The sequence below is a fragment of the Guillardia theta genome (assembly GCF_000315625.1).
Source record: "Guillardia theta CCMP2712 unplaced genomic scaffold GUITHscaffold_82, whole genome shotgun sequence".
Taxonomy (NCBI): Eukaryota; class Cryptophyceae; order Pyrenomonadales; family Geminigeraceae; genus Guillardia; species Guillardia theta.
The window spans coordinates 64,398-81,707 of NW_005434592.1; the positions used below are offsets into that span (position 1 = coordinate 64,398).

At 54.1% G+C, this 17,310-nt stretch overlaps 3 protein-coding genes across 3 annotated transcripts; all 3 read left to right on the forward strand.

Annotated features, from left to right (window-relative positions):
* Positions 1-3,387: 3,387 nt before the first annotated feature.
* Positions 3,388-3,732, forward strand: GUITHDRAFT_115184 (hypothetical protein; the record flags this gene model as incomplete). The annotated part of the gene is made up of 1 exon (XM_005825559.1): positions 3,388-3,732. The coding sequence occupies one exon, from the start codon at positions 3,388-3,390 to the stop codon at positions 3,730-3,732; it is 345 nt and encodes a 114-aa protein (XP_005825616.1).
* A 43-nt stretch (positions 3,733-3,775) lies between these two features.
* On the forward strand, positions 3,776-10,974 carry GUITHDRAFT_115185 (hypothetical protein; the record flags this gene model as incomplete). Its single annotated transcript, XM_005825560.1, has 4 exons — positions 3,776-7,699; positions 7,753-7,875; positions 7,925-8,006; positions 8,057-10,974. 4 exons carry the CDS (start codon positions 3,776-3,778, stop codon positions 10,972-10,974), a joined length of 7,047 nt encoding a protein of 2,348 aa, XP_005825617.1.
* A 2,018-nt stretch (positions 10,975-12,992) lies between these two features.
* Positions 12,993-16,601, forward strand: GUITHDRAFT_144035 (hypothetical protein; the record flags this gene model as incomplete). Its single annotated transcript, XM_005825561.1, has 8 exons — positions 12,993-13,482; positions 13,593-14,200; positions 14,352-14,366; positions 14,414-15,103; positions 15,274-15,638; positions 15,682-15,766; positions 16,075-16,158; positions 16,239-16,601. 8 exons carry the CDS (start codon positions 12,993-12,995, stop codon positions 16,599-16,601), a joined length of 2,700 nt encoding a protein of 899 aa, XP_005825618.1.
* Positions 16,602-17,310: the final 709 nt, after the last annotated feature.

A 17,310-nucleotide genomic window follows, 5' to 3' on the forward strand; every position in this document is an offset into this window, starting at 1 on the left:
TGAACCCACGTATCAGATTTCTTCCACTTGCCGAGTTCTACTTCTCATCGGGTCGAGCTTTTTGCGGTTTTTGCGGCTCCAGCTTGTCATAGATCAGTAGCCTGTCTACTTGAATCTTCTCACCGCGATCTCCAGTGAGATCGGACTGGCGGCTGATGACAGGACGGCTAGTATTTATTAGCTAAACGACACAAAATATAAAATTTCAAAATTCTAAATTTTCCGTCGAAATTATGGATCATGGAAGACCCACACGCCAATATTTCCTTGTGTCTGACTCGTACTTCATCCTTTCCATGAAGAACAGGTTGAAGTATAACCAGACCCATGTGTGATTCAAGGCCGTTTCAGAAAATCCGGTCGTGCTGGTAGAGACATGTAGCACAATAGAATATTCATAGCAGCATTGATATCACGAGACTTGATACGGTTTTGAACACAATTGGTGGATCTGCACCATTTCAAACCCCGCACCACTGACACTTCGTCAGCGAGTATACCATTCTTGTTGATTTTTTTGCGTTTCAAATCATACAATTCTTGATGACATTGATTGCAACATTCTGTCGTTCTGTATTCATCAACTGCCGTCACCTCGAAGAAGTTCTGACATCGCCTTTTGATCCATTTTACAGGCACTGACTTCTCTCCACGCCCAGTACAACCAAATGATGCATCACCGTATGCAATTATTGGATTTTGATCTGAACCGTTACCGTCTTTCATCTTCTTGAAGAACGTATCAATCGCCTTGTGTTTGTGGATGTAGTTATCCATCTTCAGGCGTGCGAACTTGTTTTGACAATTGTGTTCGAACAGGATCTCGCTTAGTCTCACCACGGTGTCGATGTATCTTTCATAGTGATCCAACCGAGACGTTTTTGCGGACACTCTTGCAATATCGCTTGATTCTTCTGTTATGCCTTGTCTCCATTTTTCGAACTTGGCGTTATTCCGAGTAATATGAAACTCATGATAGTACTGCCTTCGAGTATATCGATACTGCTTTGGTTTTTCTTGACCAGGTATTTGCTCGACACCGCATATCAGTACACTGCGACCACCTCGACTCTCCTGATCCGACAAGTCCTCGTCATGGCGTACTGATCAGTTTTTAACTTAACTTTGAGTAAAGGTCAGCCCGGCGCCGCGGGCCCGCCCTGAGTCGCCCGGCAGCCCGGGCTCAGAGTCCGATCAATGCTCAGTCAAGGGGTCGTGTAAAAGTTCCTCCGACCGTCGTTCGAGCTCGCCGCGCACCCAGTATAAAAAATCTATACAAATTCAGCCAATTTTACTCAAAGTTAAGTTAAAGATCATACTATGATAACGAGGGCAAATTCAGCCATGTGGGGGACGCGGGCCCGGTAATTGCGCCCAGAAGGTGAAAGAATAATAAAGACGTTAATCGTATGACTGCGGGTCCGTGCGAAGAGGGAGGGGTTGGACCCTCTGTCACCGTCCGACACCGCAATTAAGAAAAGTGACACCCTGACAGGGGGGCCTTTCACCCTCCAGCCCCTGTGCGGCCGCTCAAACCGTGGCATCTACAGTTTATATCAGTGGCCAAAATGGGAGGCGGACGGTGATCCTGCCTGAAATATGCTCTCAAATTTGAAATTAACACTGTCAAAAGATTCGAAACCGAAGCTCCTTTTAAGGAAAACAAGTGATCTCTGGGGAATCCATCCCACCCCACCCCACCTGGGCCCTGGAGTAAGAACTACCCTACCCCCAGGATAAAAATCGATGCGCACTCCTTGCGCTTTTCGGACCAGAACCCCCCCGACCTAGGTCAATACTATGATGTTCCCACCCCGTGATCTCACCGACCACCCCCACCCTGTCAGTGGCTGTCATCTCGAGACGACCCATCACACCACCCCCCTCAAAGTTCGGGGACTGGAACGTTGGAGCTTATCCACATCTTAAAACAATTTTGATTTGGGGTTGGGTGGCTAAGTTAATTCGCCCTAGAAGTGGGGGTGAAAAGTCACTACAATGGAGGGGTGATGAGAAAGAGAGTTAGATTCAGTGGGTGGGGTACAAGTTGGATTGCCCCTCCGGGATTGAGCAGTCACATGCAATGCTAGTCAGTGGTGCAGAGCGACAAAGAACTGGAGAAATCTCCCTGGAAGGAGCGAGAGAGAATGGGAAGAAGGCGATAGAGTAGAAATATCCATAAACTATCAGGGACACGCATCGTTTTGAGGTGTGACTGAAGTGAAACCGAGAAGAAGAAGAGGTAAGAACTCGACATCGTAATTCTTGAGATTCACTGAACAATTCCTCTGTAGTCCTTGCCGAATCGTAATCCATCAAAAGACTACATCTCGATATGAAACAAGCATGATTTCTTTCAGTATCCAACTTTCCTGCTTTCTTACCTTGTTATCATGCTTGGTTTTGTCCACAAATGGATTGGAACAAGTGATATCAGCAGCTTCCATACGTCAGACCAATCCTCTCGCAAACGATAACAATCTTTTGATTCTTTCTCTTACAATTGCACAGAATGTTGAAACACGATCAAACTTTTCTGTTTGTGCTTTTTCTGGCCTTGACTATGCTGTTGGGCAAAGCGTACCCACAGTTTCAAGTCCGCAGCTTTCGCTGACAAGCTCCTGGAATGCAGCCTCCTGCTTGTTGTTTTCGAACACTGAAATCATCCAATCTCAAGCAACAGCATATCAGATTTCATTCTCAGTCAAGAACCAGAACCTGGCGCATCAGGGCAGCAGTTCATTGACTCTTAGCCTCAATGCAGTGAACGTGCCCCTCACTGTCATCTATGCAGATGTCCTGGGTGTTCTGAACGGCTCTGTCCCAGGGAAGACTGTCATTCCTTCGTTGATCTTTGCTTCTATCCGTCAATCGAGTGCACTGGCAAACATCAGCAACAGAGTTTCGATTGTTCTACGACCCAATGTGCATTTTGACACTGGATCCATTTTTACACTCACTGGATTTAGCGCCATCTGGGATTATGTCGATTCTTGTTATTCATATCAGCTACCTCAAGGGGAGGAGACAACAACATCCACGACTACTCCAGCTCCAACTACAACATCCACGACTACTCCAGCTCCAACTACAACATCCACGACTACTCCAGCTCCAACTACAACATCTACGACTACCCCAGTTGAAACAACAACATCTACGACTACCCCAGTTGAAACAACAACATCTACGACTACCGCAGCTGGAACAACAACATCTACGACTACCCCAGTTGCAACGACGTTATCCACGACAACTCAAGCTGCAACAACGTTGTCGACGACTACCCCTGCTGAAACGTTGTCGACGACTACCCCTGCTGAAACAACATCCACGACTACCCCAGCTGAAACAACAACATCCACGACTACCCCAGCTGAAACAACAATGTTCGATGAAACTACTTCTTTGGCTGCAAATGAGGCCAGCTCAACTCCCAGCGCCGAGGAGAGCAGCTCAACTGCGATGCTGGAGAGCAGCTCTTCGTCGACGCCTGCAGAGCAGCTCTTCGTCGACGCCTGCAGAGGTCGAGAGCAGCTCAACTGCAATGCTGGAGAGCAGCTCTTCGTCAACGCCTGCAGAGGTCGAGAGCAGCTCAACTGCAATGCTGGAGAGCAGCTCGTCGTCAACGACTGCAGAGGTCGAGAGCAGCTCAACTGCAATGCTGGAGAGCAGCTCTTCGTCGACGCCTGCAGAGGTCGAGAGCAGCTCAACTGCAATGCTGGAGAGTAGCTCTTCGTCAACGACTGCAGAGGTCGAGAGCAGCTCAACTGCGATGCTGGAGAGTAGCTCCTCCTCCACACCCTTGGAGAGCAGCTCGTCGTCTACACCAGCACCATTGGAAACAAGTGCGTTCTCTACGTCCGCGTTAGAGTCCAGTTCCTCCTCCACACCCTTGGAGAGCAGCTCTTCGTCGACAACAATGCAGGCGTTAGAGACCAGCACAGATTGGACGACCCCCGCTCCCAGCAGCAGCAGAAGGAGGCTGTTGAGCTCCGCCGCTTCGAATGATCAGCAGAATGTTGTCTATTCCACAGCAGCCGTGTGCCAGCAGAAGCAGATCCAGTTTGCATCAGCTCAGGCTGACCAGTCTTGGTCCGCGTCAGAAGTAACTTTCGGAGGCAGAGCCGTGATTCTTCGTACTGGCGAGCTCTTGCTGGTTGCCAACTCGAGCTTCGATCAGTACGAGGCTCTCGTCGCTTTCGAGCTCACAAACCCGGTGGTCGAACGGGCTCCATCGAGTTTTCTCGTCCAGGGAAGGCTCGTGGTGAGTGGAAATCGTTATTCTCTGCCATCGCAAGGGGTCACGTTGAGCTCCCAAGCCATCGGAGGTGTGAAGGACGCCTCCAACCCGTTCAAGGTTCATGTCCCAAAGATCCTCTTCGCCCACATCCAGCACTCGAGATCAGTCTCGTTCATGCAAAATACGATCTCGATGGAGATGAGAGTGGACGTGGATATGACGAACCGTTCTTACCTCTACATCACAGGCATTCCCGACCAACTCTACGTCTACAATGAAGCGAAGGCACCAGCTTACAGCAACCTTGACAGCGCGATTGAGGTGAAGCAAGTGGCCGATGGCTTCACCGTCAAGGTGTTAGACCTCATCGCTGTCAACACGAGCATCCGTGTGTGGGTGCCCGTCACGAACAGCCAAGGTCAGCGGCTAGAGGGATGCAACGTGTCGGTCGAGGGAGGAGTCGGAGTCGGAGACAGGATCTCTCTCTTGTCAAAGACTCGCATGACGACCGAGACCGACACGAGCGGCCGCATCTGCTTGCTTGTCGCCCCGAAGGTTGTATCACCGACGGTGTCATCAGCGAACCCGCTGGTGGGCTCGCTGAACCGTCTGAACCTCAAGTTTGCTTTCAATGTCGAGCTCAGAGGGAGCGATGGGCTCAAGTTCAGGCTTCGCTCGCCTCTGCTGCAGTCGCCGCTCACCAGCGGGTCTCTCAACTTCACCTCTCAAGACGGCAGGGTGCAGACTTTCCGCAACGTGACGACAGGCGAAGATTACCTTGAGTTTGCGATGGAGGCCTCTGACGCGATGAAGGCAAACGTCAACTACTATCTCGTCGTCGAGGTCAGGAACCCGTCCTACGTCCTTCGAGCCCCCAACGTCTCCATGGACATCACAAGCTCGAAGAGCAACAACTTCGCCCTGGCCTTCAACTTCACCCCGGTGGCTGCTTCCAACCCCTACGGGATCTCGTTGCAGGATCCTCTTGACACATGGGCTCCTGTCATCGTCAACGCGTCTATCTATCAGAGCTCTCCTCTCACCGACGCTTCCAACACTCTCACGGTCTCTGTGAAGACCAACACCTTCCTCGTCCAAGGCTCTCGCTTGACTCTCAGCGGCTTGTGCGGCATGGCGGATGACATCGCGACTGTGAATGCTGCTGCTTTCAGGGTGACCTCTACCTCTGCGAGCGGGTGTTTCATAGTGGTGGAGGCGACGAGCGACCGGAGCAGCTTCGTCGTCATGCTGGATGTGACAGTGAGAAACGGAGGGAGCGAGCAGGTAGCCGTCAGCCCCACGCTGAGCGGGTTCATCGAGAGCGGCGTATGGGACGCGAGCTTGAGCTCGGTGTCGCTGCTTCAGCAGCCTTCCTCTCGGTTCGGCATTGAGGGAGGCTCGTTACCCCTCAAGATTGTTCGTCCTCGCATCTCCTCTTGGAGCTTCGAGCAATCCTCTCCCTTCGTGGGCTCATCCAACCAGCTCACTCTCAGCCTCACCCTCAACGTCGCACTCACCGTCGGGTCTCAACTCTTCCTTGCAAACTGGCCTGCACAGCAAGTCTCGCAGGCTGCGTCGCTGTCGTCTGCATGGCAGGTTGTCAACATCAGCTCCAACTCCTCCTTCAAGTTCCTGGGAGGTGACAACCAACCTCCTTATGTCCTCCTCTTGAGCATCAGAAACAGTCAGACCCCCCTGTCCTCCCCGTCTGACTTTCCCGCCCGCCTCATGGTGGAGTGCGGGCTGTACGACTCCTGGTCAGAAGTGACCGCCATAGCTGGGACCCAGCAGGACCTTTTCCTGGTCCCGGGCGGGCGGAAGCCATTCTTGACAGTGATGCCGGAGATACAGGAGGCGACGATCTCGCAGACGATTCCCTTCACCAGCTCGCCCAACGTGATCTCCCTGCACGTCGTCTCCAGGTTCGCCATCACCAAGGACTCGCGGCTGCTCATCACCCCAGCTCCCTCGTGTGTGCCAACGCTGCTCGACGACTCCTTCACGAGCATCAGGGATAATACTCTAGTGCTGACGCTCTCGGGGTCGAACGTCTCCGCCTTCAATGTGTCGTTCCGCGTCATCAACGGCGACTGCGAGCAGGCGGACAGGCAGTTGCAGGTCAAGCTGGTGGAGGAGCTGGGAGTCTTCGACTCTGAGAGTGAGACGAGGGCGATGCTGATGGATCGCTCGACCCTCTTCGGCGTCATCAATGGCAGCAGCCCCTTCGTGACTTACCGTGCGACGATCACCAAAGCTCTCGTCTACCAAGACAACCCGATCGTCGGTCAGCTCAACAACGTGAGTTTGTCCCTTCGCTTCAACTTCGAGACGCCCAAGCAGGCAAGCTGCACCATCACCGGGATGAGCATGTTCGACCAGCAGCAGGGCGTCGTGAGCGTCAGACAGTCTCCGGCCAGCCTGATCAACTCGAGCCGCCTGGTGGGAGGGAGCCTGGTGCTCAGCAACTTTCTGCAGACTTTGCCAGCTGGCGACGACCTGAACGTGACGGTCGTGCTGGTCAACGGAGCGAAAGAGAGCAATGCAGCTGCAGTGTCGGTCACGTGCTACCTGGATCCGATCGTGACCGGGTTGAAGGTGACTAGCGAGTTCTCGTCGCGTTCTGTCTCTGTGTTTGGAGTGGCAGGAGGGTCTCTCGTCGGGAAGCTGGTGCAACCAGGGTTTGACCTGCTCGCGGGCATCCAGAAGAACCCGCTGGTGATGAAGGAGAACAAGCTCGTGTTCAGCATCTCCTGCAACATCGACTTTGCTGTGGGATCAACGATGACGCTGCGTGGGCTGGTGGGACTTCCAGCACTCTACAACGTCTCGTCGGAGTTTGCTGTGCTGAATCGTACCTTGAGCGATGAGCTGATTGTCATCGCGCACATGGACATGTATGCGAGTGAGACTTACTTTCTCAACTTGTCGTTGATCAACCCCGACCAAGAGCAGAACTCTCCTCCTCTCAAGCTCAGGGCGACGCTTGTGGTCCAGGCGAGCTATGCAGCTTTACACCTGCCGTTGGCGGAAGCTCTCGTCAGCAAGCCAGGAATCACCGTCATCGGTATCCCCGGTGGTTATGACCCGCTCAAGATTTTCCGAGCCAACTTCACGATCGATCAACTCTCGCAGGTGACCATGTTGTTCTGCCGCGCGACGGTCTTCAGGATCTTCTTCTCCTTCAACTGCGACATCCTGCCAAATTCCTCGCTCACCGTCAGCTTCCCTGCTCATGCCCTTGCCAGTCTGCTGGCTACCGCAGACTACTACCGCGCGCCCAACAGCAAGGCTGTCGTGGTTGTCAGCCAATTAGGACAGCTCGCGCAAGTGTCGAAGGGAATTCAGCTGGATGTTCCTGACACGTCGACGTCTGCTCTGAGCCCCTTCAGTCTCGCTTCTCATGTCTTGACCATCTTCGGTCCCGTCGCCTTCCCCGAGCTGAAGCTGAACGTGACGGTAAGCGCTGGGCCTCCGCTTTCCTTGGCCTTGACTGATCTCTCGTGCTGCAGTCAAGTGTGCAAGAGATCAACCTCATGGTCCATCAGCTTGCCTTCGCCTTCGATGCCATCAGCGACCGTCGAGTTGTCTACGTCCAGGACTTGAACCTTGCAGGAAACTCTTCATGCACACAGGTGCTGACGTGGCAGTTGTCGGAATGTTCGCTTCTCACCCTAATGGCAGGACTTCTTTCAAGTGACCACCTTCACAGTGTCAGGCAGTATCGATCCGAGCTTCTCCCTGGCTCCCAAGATCAATCAATCAGGTCTGCCTGTCCTCCCTGTCCTCAAGAGCCTCAACCTGACCATGCCGCAGGGTACTTGTCCTTCCGGATATCAAACTCAGAGCCCGACGAAGGTTCTTCGATCGAGTTCGACCTGCTGATAACCGCCAACTTGTACGATGCGAATCTTAGCAGCGCTGTCCAGTCCTTGGATAGTCGCGTGCGAGTGATCGTCATGGGAAGACCTCGCTGTCCGGTCCAGGTGTGGTACAATTATGCAGGGTCGTTGGCGGTAGAGATCAGCTGGAGAAAGGATCCGAGAACAATCCTTGCTTGCCAACAGAACGCGACGAGCAAGACTGTCTCCTATCGGGTCAGCCTCAAACCGGAGAAAGGCTCTGTCGTTACTCAGACAGTCAGCAGCAACTGCTCTGCAGTGCAAAGCGTGAGGCTCGATAACCTTGAGCAAGGACAAGTGTATCATTATGATGCCATCGGAGTCAACCTGGTCGGCGAGACGTGCAGCCCATCGCTCGACTCCTCTGGCTTCAAGTTCCTCGCCTTGGCTACCCCGACGGTCCCTCAGGCCCTCACCGTCTCTCGCGTCGACCTCAACACCCTCAACTTCAGCTGGACGATCCCATCTAATACTGGCGATGGGACAGCAAACCGTCAACTCATCTCCAGCTTTCGCGTCGTCTTGGTGTTCAATCAGGAGTTTGTCATCTCAACGTCGCAGACAAGCGTGTTGCTCACGAGACAGGACTACCCCCAGCTCTTCGACTCTACCACCCAGAACTTTACCATCAAAGTGTCGGCCATCAACGTCATCGGAGAAGGAGCCGTCGCCTCCTCTCCTCTCGATCTTGCAAACGCCGAATGCCCGCGAGTATGTGGAGACGGGTTGAAGTTGCCGACCGAGGGCTGTGATGACGGGAACGTGTTGGACGGAGACGGATGCTCGAGCAGCTGCAAGGTAGAGGCAACAGCTCTCTGTCGTTCCTCCAGCTCTCCTGCCTTCACCTGCAAGCAGATGCCTCAGGGCCCGTCTTCCTGCATCTTTCCTAAGTTCGAGTACGTCAAACTGCTCCAGTCCTCCACGTTTCCCGACAGCGACAATATCATCTACTTCTCCCTTCGAGCCAACACGCCGCTCGTATCGGCCCTGCATGTCACACTCAGTGGGCTGACGGGTACGGGCACACCAGACAACAACAACTTGCCGATCACGCTATACAACAGCACATTCAAAATGACGTCTGCTATCTGGACGCAAAAATCTGGGAAACTTGACATGACGATCGACACCGTCACTGGTCTCGACGGCGAGCTCTTCCTCTCCTTCACGTTGAAAAATCCTTCCACGACTCAGGCTGCCGTTGATGTCACGGTAGGATGCATCGACTGCGTGACCTGCGTCGACTGTTCTCAGTCGCCCGTCAGCCTGCAGGGCTCCGTCAACGGCTCGATCCTGGGCGTGCAAGTCCCCAAGACTGACTGCGAGCGGAGGAACGGCTCAGCATGGTTCGGCCCCGACTGCTCTCTGCCGTGCTACGGAGTCGTCCAGGTCCCCCCAGGCGGTCAGGCATGGTGCGAATGTCCTGCCGGCTCTTTCGGCGAAAGTTGCCAAACTCAAGTGGTAGCGGACAAGAATCTCTCGGTAGCCCCGCAGCTCGTGCAGCCGAGCTCAGAGCCGGTACCTGTCAAAGGAGCGGACGGGGATGGGGTGGAGCTTCCTCCCGGAGCCCTCACCTCCTCCATCGTCGTCTCAGTGCAAGTGTACAAGACGGATCCTCCGATCCCCAAGGACCAGAGTGACCTCAAGCCCGTGGGGAAGGTGATGGAGCTGAAGCCCGACGGAGTGACCTTCGCTCAGCCCGTCACCATCGCCACTGCCATCACCCAGGAAGTCATCGACACGGCGAAAAAAGAAGGAAAGGTGCTGGAGATGCGCTTCCTGGATCGGGACAGCGGCAAGTGGGTGAGCACAGGAGGGGAGGTGAAGTATGACCGCGGAGCTCCGTTCCTGCTCACCAAGAGCTATCACTTCTCTCTGTGGGCAGCGATGAGCGGCAACCCTCCCCCGACCACAGCGACCAACGCGAGCGAGACGACGGCGATGGCGACAACTGCTGTGCCCTCTACCACCGTCACTCCCGCCAAGTCGTCGGACAAGGTCGGTCTCATCGTAGGGTTGGTGGTGGGGCTTTCTTCCCTGCTGTTGATCTCAGTGGCGGTCGGGTACACTGTAGCAACCGTCAAGTCTCGGAACAAACTCTACATGGCCGGAGCAGAGACGAGGACCGAGGAAGGGGATCAGGTCCGGGAGTTCGTCGCTGGCGCCTCTTCCTCCATGGTTGTGGTGCAAGCTTCGCTTGCTCGAGCTCTTCCACCTCTGGATGAACCAGGTGCTCCTCTCATGTTTCGCAGTACTCTACGTGACGTGGCTCCGTCGCAAGGACCCTCAGCTCCTGTGGACGCCCCCACGCCTCCTTCTCCTCGACCTCCCGCCCCCCCCGACTCGGAGCCTTCCAGTCAAGACGTCCTGCCGGCGGCAGGAATCCCAAGCCAGTCTCGAACTCCGAGCCCTCCTGTGGAGCCTACTTCCAAATTGGAGCTTCCTCTACAGATCTCGTCGATCGGGCAGCTTGTGTTCGACGACAATGTCCTTCAGGCCAGGAGCCCCAAGGAGACGCTGGTCAAGAGGCGGACCTCCTCCCGCGCCTCCTCCCGCGGCAGCTTGCCGCTGCTATCAGCCATCGAGCGAGGAGAAGGGGCGGCAAGGAGGACTGAGTCCCCCAAGGCCTTTGTGCCCCAGAGCTCCTTACAGAGGGAGAACAGTCAGCCAGAAGCAGGAGCCGCGAGTCCCATTGACGTTAACGGGATGTTTTCTGGAATGTTCGCTTACCTACAATCTGAGGGTGAGGGTAAGGGGAAGGAGGAGGAGCAGGAGGAGGAGCAGGAAGAGGAGGAGGAGGCGCAGACATCGCATCATTCCATCATCCTCTAAAGGAATTCAAGTCGACTGCAGCAGCCTCTGGTTTATTCTTGTACATGAGAGGGCGTTATAGATCCTGATGTTTTAAGTTTAATTTTACTTGATACAATGAAAGCATGCAAACCGAAGCTTGTTCACCCCAGACAACAAGAAGCAAAGATGAGAGGACAGCAAGACAGAAGCGAGAGAGCAGCCAGAAAGGGAGGACGTGAGAGCAATCTGGTTCATACAGATAGCCATAAGTTCTTTCCCTCTCTCACAACATCAGATCCTCACCCATAATTATCTCAGCTCTGTCGCAATATCGAACTCCATCCCTCCGCAATCTCAAGACACAACACTAAAACACAAAAGACGACATCATCAAATCTGCTCTGTGGTCTAATCCACATAGATACCACACAAACATACTGAATGTTTACCTCTGATCACCTTAATTGCCATCATTTCTCATCACCATCATAATCTTCAGTTTGTTTTCGCATGTTTGCGCTTTCGCGCTTCAAAAATTTGGTTTTGGTCATAGCCTGGCGCCACCACGGAAATCTTTAGTAAAAGGCGAAAGATTTGTACGGCATGACGGCACCAGTGACTTGCTAATCCCCATCCCCGCTCCTGCCCATCCCTGCTTCCCCTCCTATTACCCTGCCCCCGATGGCGGGCTGCGTACCCTCGACTTCCCTATGCGCTTCCCGACACACCTTGCTCCCGCGCTCGCCCCCGTCTCCTGCTGTCCATCCGCCTTGCTGCTTCGACGTCAGTCTTCGACGTTAGACTAGCATGACAGGAGGATGATTTGCCGGCCAGTCTGCTGTTGTTTGCCTATCTGATCGCCAATGAAGCCAACAAGGGCTGAGTGGGGTGCCAGGTAGAGCTCTGTGCTGATTCGTGACAGATCAAGGAGTGGCGTGTTCCCCTGCAAACCCTGCAGTATCGAGATCTGATCTTTCTGCTGTCAAGTAACGAGGAGACTAATCGGTTTGGAACTTGAACGGTTAGAAGCCCACTTCAGACTATCGAACCACATCGTTGATGCTATGAGGGACCCCCTCCTCTTTCATCTATGTGCTCTGAACTACTTATCTCAGCTAACAACTTGAAGTTTCTTGCATCTTGAAATCATTGCTGTCGGTTACTGTAGGGGGTGTTTACCAACCAGCTCACACTATGTACTGAGTGCGGCTGAAACTCAACCCGCTAGTGTTCTCCCCTCTTCTTCTTCTAAACTCTTCTTTCGTATTACCTGTGCTGTTTGGGCCCATTCAATCATCCCCAACGCTCCTTGTGTCTTCTCCATGTCGTCATATCCTCCACTTGTCTTCAGATATCATCGAAGGATCGAGAGCATGGAGGCATGCGTCGTCAAGCAGCACTCAGCTGATTATGCGGGGCCAGGCATCTCCAGACTTGCTGTGCTCTTCCGTTGGCATGATACGACCAGGATCGGCTCTGCGGCCTTCACGCCATCGCTCGCGTCCTTGAGTGCGTGGGGGGAACGTGGGGTGAGATAACATGGCATTTTTATCTTTTACTCAAGTGGAATTAACGAACAACAGCAAGCTAGGTAGGGAAATAGAGAAAACAAATCCGCCTCAACGAGATATAGGAACAATAGAAGAGGCAGCGACAAAAAAATTTGTGGAAGTTAAAATTCATCTCATTTCACCCCACCCTGTCGAATCTCCACACAGAAAACAGTGAAAAGGACGGGTAGTCCACGCTTTTGCTGTTGTCGGGTGATCCAAGATAGGGCAGGGCAGAAGAGAAGGAGAAGGGGGAGGGCGAATGAGTGAGCTGCTGAGCAGCAGAGCTTGAGATGGCAGTGGATGAGCCGCGAATCATGTCAGACAGGCAGCAAGAAGCCTGAGATCCTATCTAGCCATGGTTACGAGACACGAGCCCGACAGGAAAAAATGAACCAGTAGATCTTCGATAGCTCTGGATAGATTTGGCGAGGTGGGTTTACAATAGTGGGATCAGCTGCTTTAGTCTATTTCACACGCCTGAATGATCTTCCTGCAGGAGGCAGGATGCAAGCGCTTCATGGCTTCACGCATTCCGCAGCAGCAGAACCGGGGAGCATGGCGATGGAGGAGGAGGAAGTCGAAGAAATGATAGGTGAAAACGAATCTTTGATCAGAATCAAGGCCTTCATCTTCGCGCATGTTATTTGTGTATTGGCATCTTTCTTCCTACTCTTTAGTGAGATTGGATTCGGGGCATCAGTCTTCAAAGGGCTGATCGGAGGGTATGCGTACAGCACTGCAGCTGCTGCAGTTGGCTTTGCCGTGTTCGTGGTAATGTACGTCTTTGACTTGAACAGCTCAAGTAACGCGGAAAGATCAAAATGCTGCGATCAGCATGCTTTCCTTGCGGTCAAGAACCTGCTCATGATGATTGTGCTCGCGTCCGTGCTCATCAGCGCAGTCCTGTCGTTCAAGACCCAACCTCAAGCCCCGTTGCTCACATACGTTGTCGTTGGATCATTGTACTTTACCCTCATTCGTCTGCGATTCTTTGGTGAGCCTGCTGATGTGCACGCATGCCAGACACTTGCCTGCACCTGTGCCCTGCCCCTCATGCCCGACCTCTTTTGCCTGCGCTGCCTGTGACTTGCAGCTGCGTTGCAGGATCCATGGATGTCATCCTGTTCTTGAACATCCTCTCGAGCATGCTTGTGGCAGCAGGCGTCATCGGCATTGCCGTCTCTCTCATCTGGTCGGGGATCAACAACTTCTGGTGGGGAAGGGAGACCCAGTTGACGTTCCGGGCAAGGTTGCGAGTCTGTGTGAAGGAGCAGAGGAGTCAGTACTGCTCTGACTACGGCTTCACCGGGTATCAGTGTCAAGCTGGTTGTACCGAGGATGTTGCTGCTTCTGCTTGCGATCCGAGCAAGGCAGAGTGCCTTGCTGCTTTCCTCCTGTGGGCGTCTACATACCTCATATCCGTCTTCATCGTCTTCATTGGCCTCGCCTTCTTCTTGTTTTCCAGCACGCTCCTCAAGAACCAGAGCAGACAGAAAGTCTTTGGCAAGAGAGCCAAGATGTTTCTCTACACCCTCGGGTTTTTCATCTTCTTGCTGTGGGTTGCAACCTCCGTCACCTGCGCCTCCATGCAAGTCTCGAGCATCGTCTTCTCTTTTGCCGTCATCGGCATTGCTATGCTCGTTGGGATCGTGGTGGGTGTGATCGGGCCAGATGAGATCACTGGCAAGATGACGGCAAACAATGCCTTGAAGGTGATGTGACATGTTCTCGATGGATTTCCTCTCAGTAGTCTCAGTCTCATTTCTCCAAATCTTCCATGGCATCATTTTGCTTCCCCAAAATCCTCGCTTCCGCGTCCTTTCTGACTTGTTTCATGTTTTCGCTGTCTTGTGCGGATCGCAGAGCTTCAGGAGGATGGTAAGAGTTGGCTACTTGCATCGCCATGGGCGCTGAGAACCTTTCAGGCGGCGAGCGACGGAGGGAAAGGGTTTGCAATCCTCGTGCTTTCTCCCGTCATTCCTTTGTTCCTGATGCTTTCCGTGGTCAATCAAGCCGTAAGGCGAGTCTTCTTCCATCAGGACCCGGCAGCATCAGGGGGAGGGGCGGGAGCAGCTCTAGGCTTCCCGTCCTCCCTCTTCACAGACAGGTATCGCGCTTTCCTCTTGAAGGCGAGCAAGTGGAACTGGACTGTGATCCTCTCGTGGGTCACCAAGTGGAGCCTTGCCTACTTCGTGCTGCAGGTAGGGGCAGGAATCTGCGTCACCCTCTTCCTGGCATGGCTCAACATCAAGCTGGCGGGGCTGAACGTTTTCCTCATCTCCTTCCTCATCCTCGTCATCGGCCTATTTCTCTTCGCCATCCCGGTTGTCCCCGGTGTCCCGGCCTACGTCGCTTGCGGCGTCCTGATAGCTTCTGCTGGGGAGAGACAGTTCAACTCGTTCGCTCTCGCCTGCCTCCTCGCCATCTTCGTGGCAGCTCTCTGCAAGCAGCTCGCATGCGTGCTGCAGCAGAAAGTGTTCGGGGAGATGATGGGGAAAAGCGTCAAGATCCGATCAATGGTTGGCATCAACAGCGAGACTATCAAGGCCATCAAGGTCATCTTGGCGAAGAAAGGGATGTCCGTGGGCAAAGTGATGCTCCTCGTTGGAGGACCGGTGGGCAACTCCTCTTATTCGACCTTGCTCCTGCTCCTGCTCCCTCCGGGCTCCTCCTCTTGCCTCTCCTGCCTCTGGTGCCTGCTGCCTCCTCCTGCCTCTGCTGTCTCCTGCCTCTTCCTCCTCCCCCTTGTTTTCCTCTTCGGCGCTAACCACGCCGATACGAGCAGGACTGGCCGACCAGTGTCTTGACAGGCATCCTTCACTGCTCAGTTGTGGAGATGCAGATCGGAACCCTTCCAATCATCGTCCCTATCGCATTTACCGTCATGACTGGAGCTGGCATGTACAAGGCAGCAGCAGATCCCAATGGGATCTGGCCATCGCTCAATACCATCTTCCTCCTCCTCGCCTCCATCGGGCTGATGGGGACGGGAGTCGGGTTCATGCTGTACCTCGCCGACTTCATTGATGCACACCGGGAGGAGATTGAATCGATTCCCGACGAGGAGGACGTGAAGGAGTACGACACGCAGATGCAGGAGGTCAAGGATCAAATCGCTCGGCTGTCGCAATGGGAAAGGCTATCGATCATGTCACGCCTCTCCTGCTATGGCTCCTCCTGATACCCTCTACAGGTCCAAGTCTATCCTCCTCATTTCTGCTGTCCTTGGCATCGTCAGCTTCTGGATTTTCAGCATTGACAGCAGCGGCTGCTTTGAGGTCCTTCTGCCTTCCTTCCCTCCTCTCTCCCCGCCTCTTCCCCATCTTTTCTTCTCTCCTCCCTTCACCAGAATCTTCTACGTCCTCCTTCCCCACGTGTCCTCCCCAGTCCCCATCACCACTCCTCTCTTTCCCTCCATCTCCATCTCCATCTCCTCGTCCTCTTACGAGCTTCACCTTGTTAGAGCGTAGCCCTCGTGACTGACATCACTAACCCTTCCGTCCCTCCGCTCTACGGGTGCTGCATCCTCCCCCCTACAACCTCCCTTCATTGAATCTTCCGCAGTAACGTCTACCGGGTCGTCAAGTCCCCGCTGGGCTGGATTGCCCTCGGGATCCAAGTAGTCTCCTTCCTCCTCCTGCTCCTCCACGGCAGCCTTGTCAAACATCAGGTGCCGACCCTCACCCCTTCCATCCCTCTCCTCCTCCCTTGCCCTGTGTTGCCAGCGACGTCACTGGGGCTACCCTGTAGGTCAAGACGCTCTCAACCTTGGGGGCGGCGGAGGACAAGCCTGAGGGCAATGGGGGCCCTGCCCTGCCCATGCAATGGGAAGCCGCGCTAGCCTCGGCCAACCACTCCAGCACGATGCAAATGTCCATGACATCTCAGTCTGCGAATGGCCATGGAGCCGGCGGGGGCGGTAGCAGTCAGCCACTGGTCGTCAGCTCCCCAGTTGTGCTCGGAGGCCCTCACGGTCAGCCTCTCCTCAGCTTCCACAACCCGCCGGGGGCCCTTGGCGGGGGTCTGCTGCCTCATTCAGTCTCGCTTCCTCTCCCTCCTCCGACAGCCTCTAGCGCCTCCCAGCCTCCGCGACAAGGAAGCACGCTAGTCTGAAGCCTTCGGGGGCCTTGCGGCCGGCAGTTTGCTCTTTCGTATTGAAGTTTTGTAATAAGTTACACGCCACAGTGCCATGATCGGAGTTCAAGTATGGACTGTGACGGTCACTCACTGTCAACTCCGGCCCGGCCCTCAAACAACCAGTGCCAGTGATCGGACCGAAAAGCCTGTCACGGGGCATGATGTCGGATTTTGAATCATCAGTGAGAGGAGAGCCTCGGAGTTCGTTTGGAGAGTAGCGGGCCGCCGGCCGCCGGGCCGGCGGAGGCTTGCACTGCAATCAATGTCGCCGGACACTGCCGCAGCGACTGAGTCACCGTGGGCCGACTCGTTACTACGGTACCGGGTCAAACACTTTACTCAAAGTTAAGTTAAAAATCAGTACGAGGACAATCAGGAGAGTCGAGGAGGCTTGTCATTTCAGTGTCATGTACGGTAATTCGAGTCCCTGGTTAATTCCAGTACGCCGGGGCCTGGACCACCAACATTCGCGGAAGCCTTGTGCAGTACCCCTGAAATTTTACTCCCACCCTCTGTGAATGGAGTAGTACCCCCTCATTCAAATCACTTTTTGGTAAAGATCGGTGGTCATAGTCTTTCAATTTTACACCCCTACCCCATACAATCGTCACCCACCCCACCTTGGAATTAGGCACAGACGGGAATGGCTTGCTATTTCCGGCAACGCTGGTGAGGACGGATGGTC